This window comes from Cynoglossus semilaevis, unplaced genomic scaffold, assembly GCF_000523025.1.
Source record: "Cynoglossus semilaevis isolate Cse_v1.0 unplaced genomic scaffold, Cse_v1.0 C19067444, whole genome shotgun sequence".
NCBI lineage: Eukaryota > Metazoa > Chordata > Actinopteri > Pleuronectiformes > Cynoglossidae > Cynoglossus > Cynoglossus semilaevis.
Genome location: NW_007587480.1, coordinates 1 through 859, shown reverse-complemented (window position 1 = coordinate 859; position 859 = coordinate 1). Strand labels below are relative to the sequence as shown.

The window sequence follows — 859 nt, the reverse complement described above, 5'->3', positions numbered from 1 at the left end:
GAATTCCTGATTAACTGAATACAGTTAATACAATTAACTAAGCTCTTATTCTATATTATTTTTGAGTGTATGCACGATGAAGAGAAGCAGACATTAGCAAACTTTTTTGATAACATACTGTATTTAATGTCTCATTCTCAAGAACGAATAATGTCATGAGCTTTCCGGGGTGGGTTTCGACAGGCCGTGAAGAAGCTCCATCTGTCTCCTTTTATCTTTGGCACGTCTGATGGTCATCTGAAACAAACGACAGTACAGCTCCACGGAAACTGGGGTGTCATCATTCCCAGGTATAGGGTATGTTATCAGACTGGGGTTACAGTTCGAGTCCACCACACCTACTGTGGGAATATTCATTTTTGCTGCATCTCTGATTCCCACGTGTTGTTGAAACACATTATTGAGAGTAGACAAGAAGATGAGGAGGTCTGGAAGGCGAACATTGGGGCCGTACTGGACAGGAGCATTCGTAAGGAGACCACCCTGCCAGTATCGTGTATGGGCGTATTCCCCACATTTCATGGCAGTGCTCTCCACCAGGTGACCGAACTGACGCCGGCGGCTGACAAACAATATAATGCCACCACGATAGGCAATGTGGGCAGTGAAATTAAGAGCCAGCTGAAGGTGCTCTACGGTCTGGTCCAAGTCAATTATGTCCTGGTCTAATCGACATCCATAAAGGTACGGCTCCATGAGCCTGAAAACCACAAGTTGTATAAATCATTACATAATTGGAGATTAATTTCAGCTGAAAATAATTAAACAATATCTTTTGCGACTGGTAGACCTGATCTCTCAGTTCACAAAAAGGAGAACATCAGAGAAATTGAAATGGTGCACCTTTAAATAAAAAAAA

The 859-nt window shown here is 42.5% G+C and overlaps 1 protein-coding gene across 1 annotated transcript; it reads right to left on the bottom strand.

Annotated features, from left to right (window-relative positions):
* Nucleotides 1-102: 102 nt before the first annotated feature.
* LOC103399337 (28S ribosomal protein S2, mitochondrial-like) lies at nt 103-785 on the bottom strand. Its single transcript, XM_008338032.3, has one exon. The coding sequence runs from the start codon at nt 694-696 to the stop codon at nt 154-156; it is 543 nt and encodes a 180-aa protein (XP_008336254.1). The 5' UTR covers nt 697-785; the 3' UTR covers nt 103-153.
* Nucleotides 786-859: the final 74 nt, after the last annotated feature.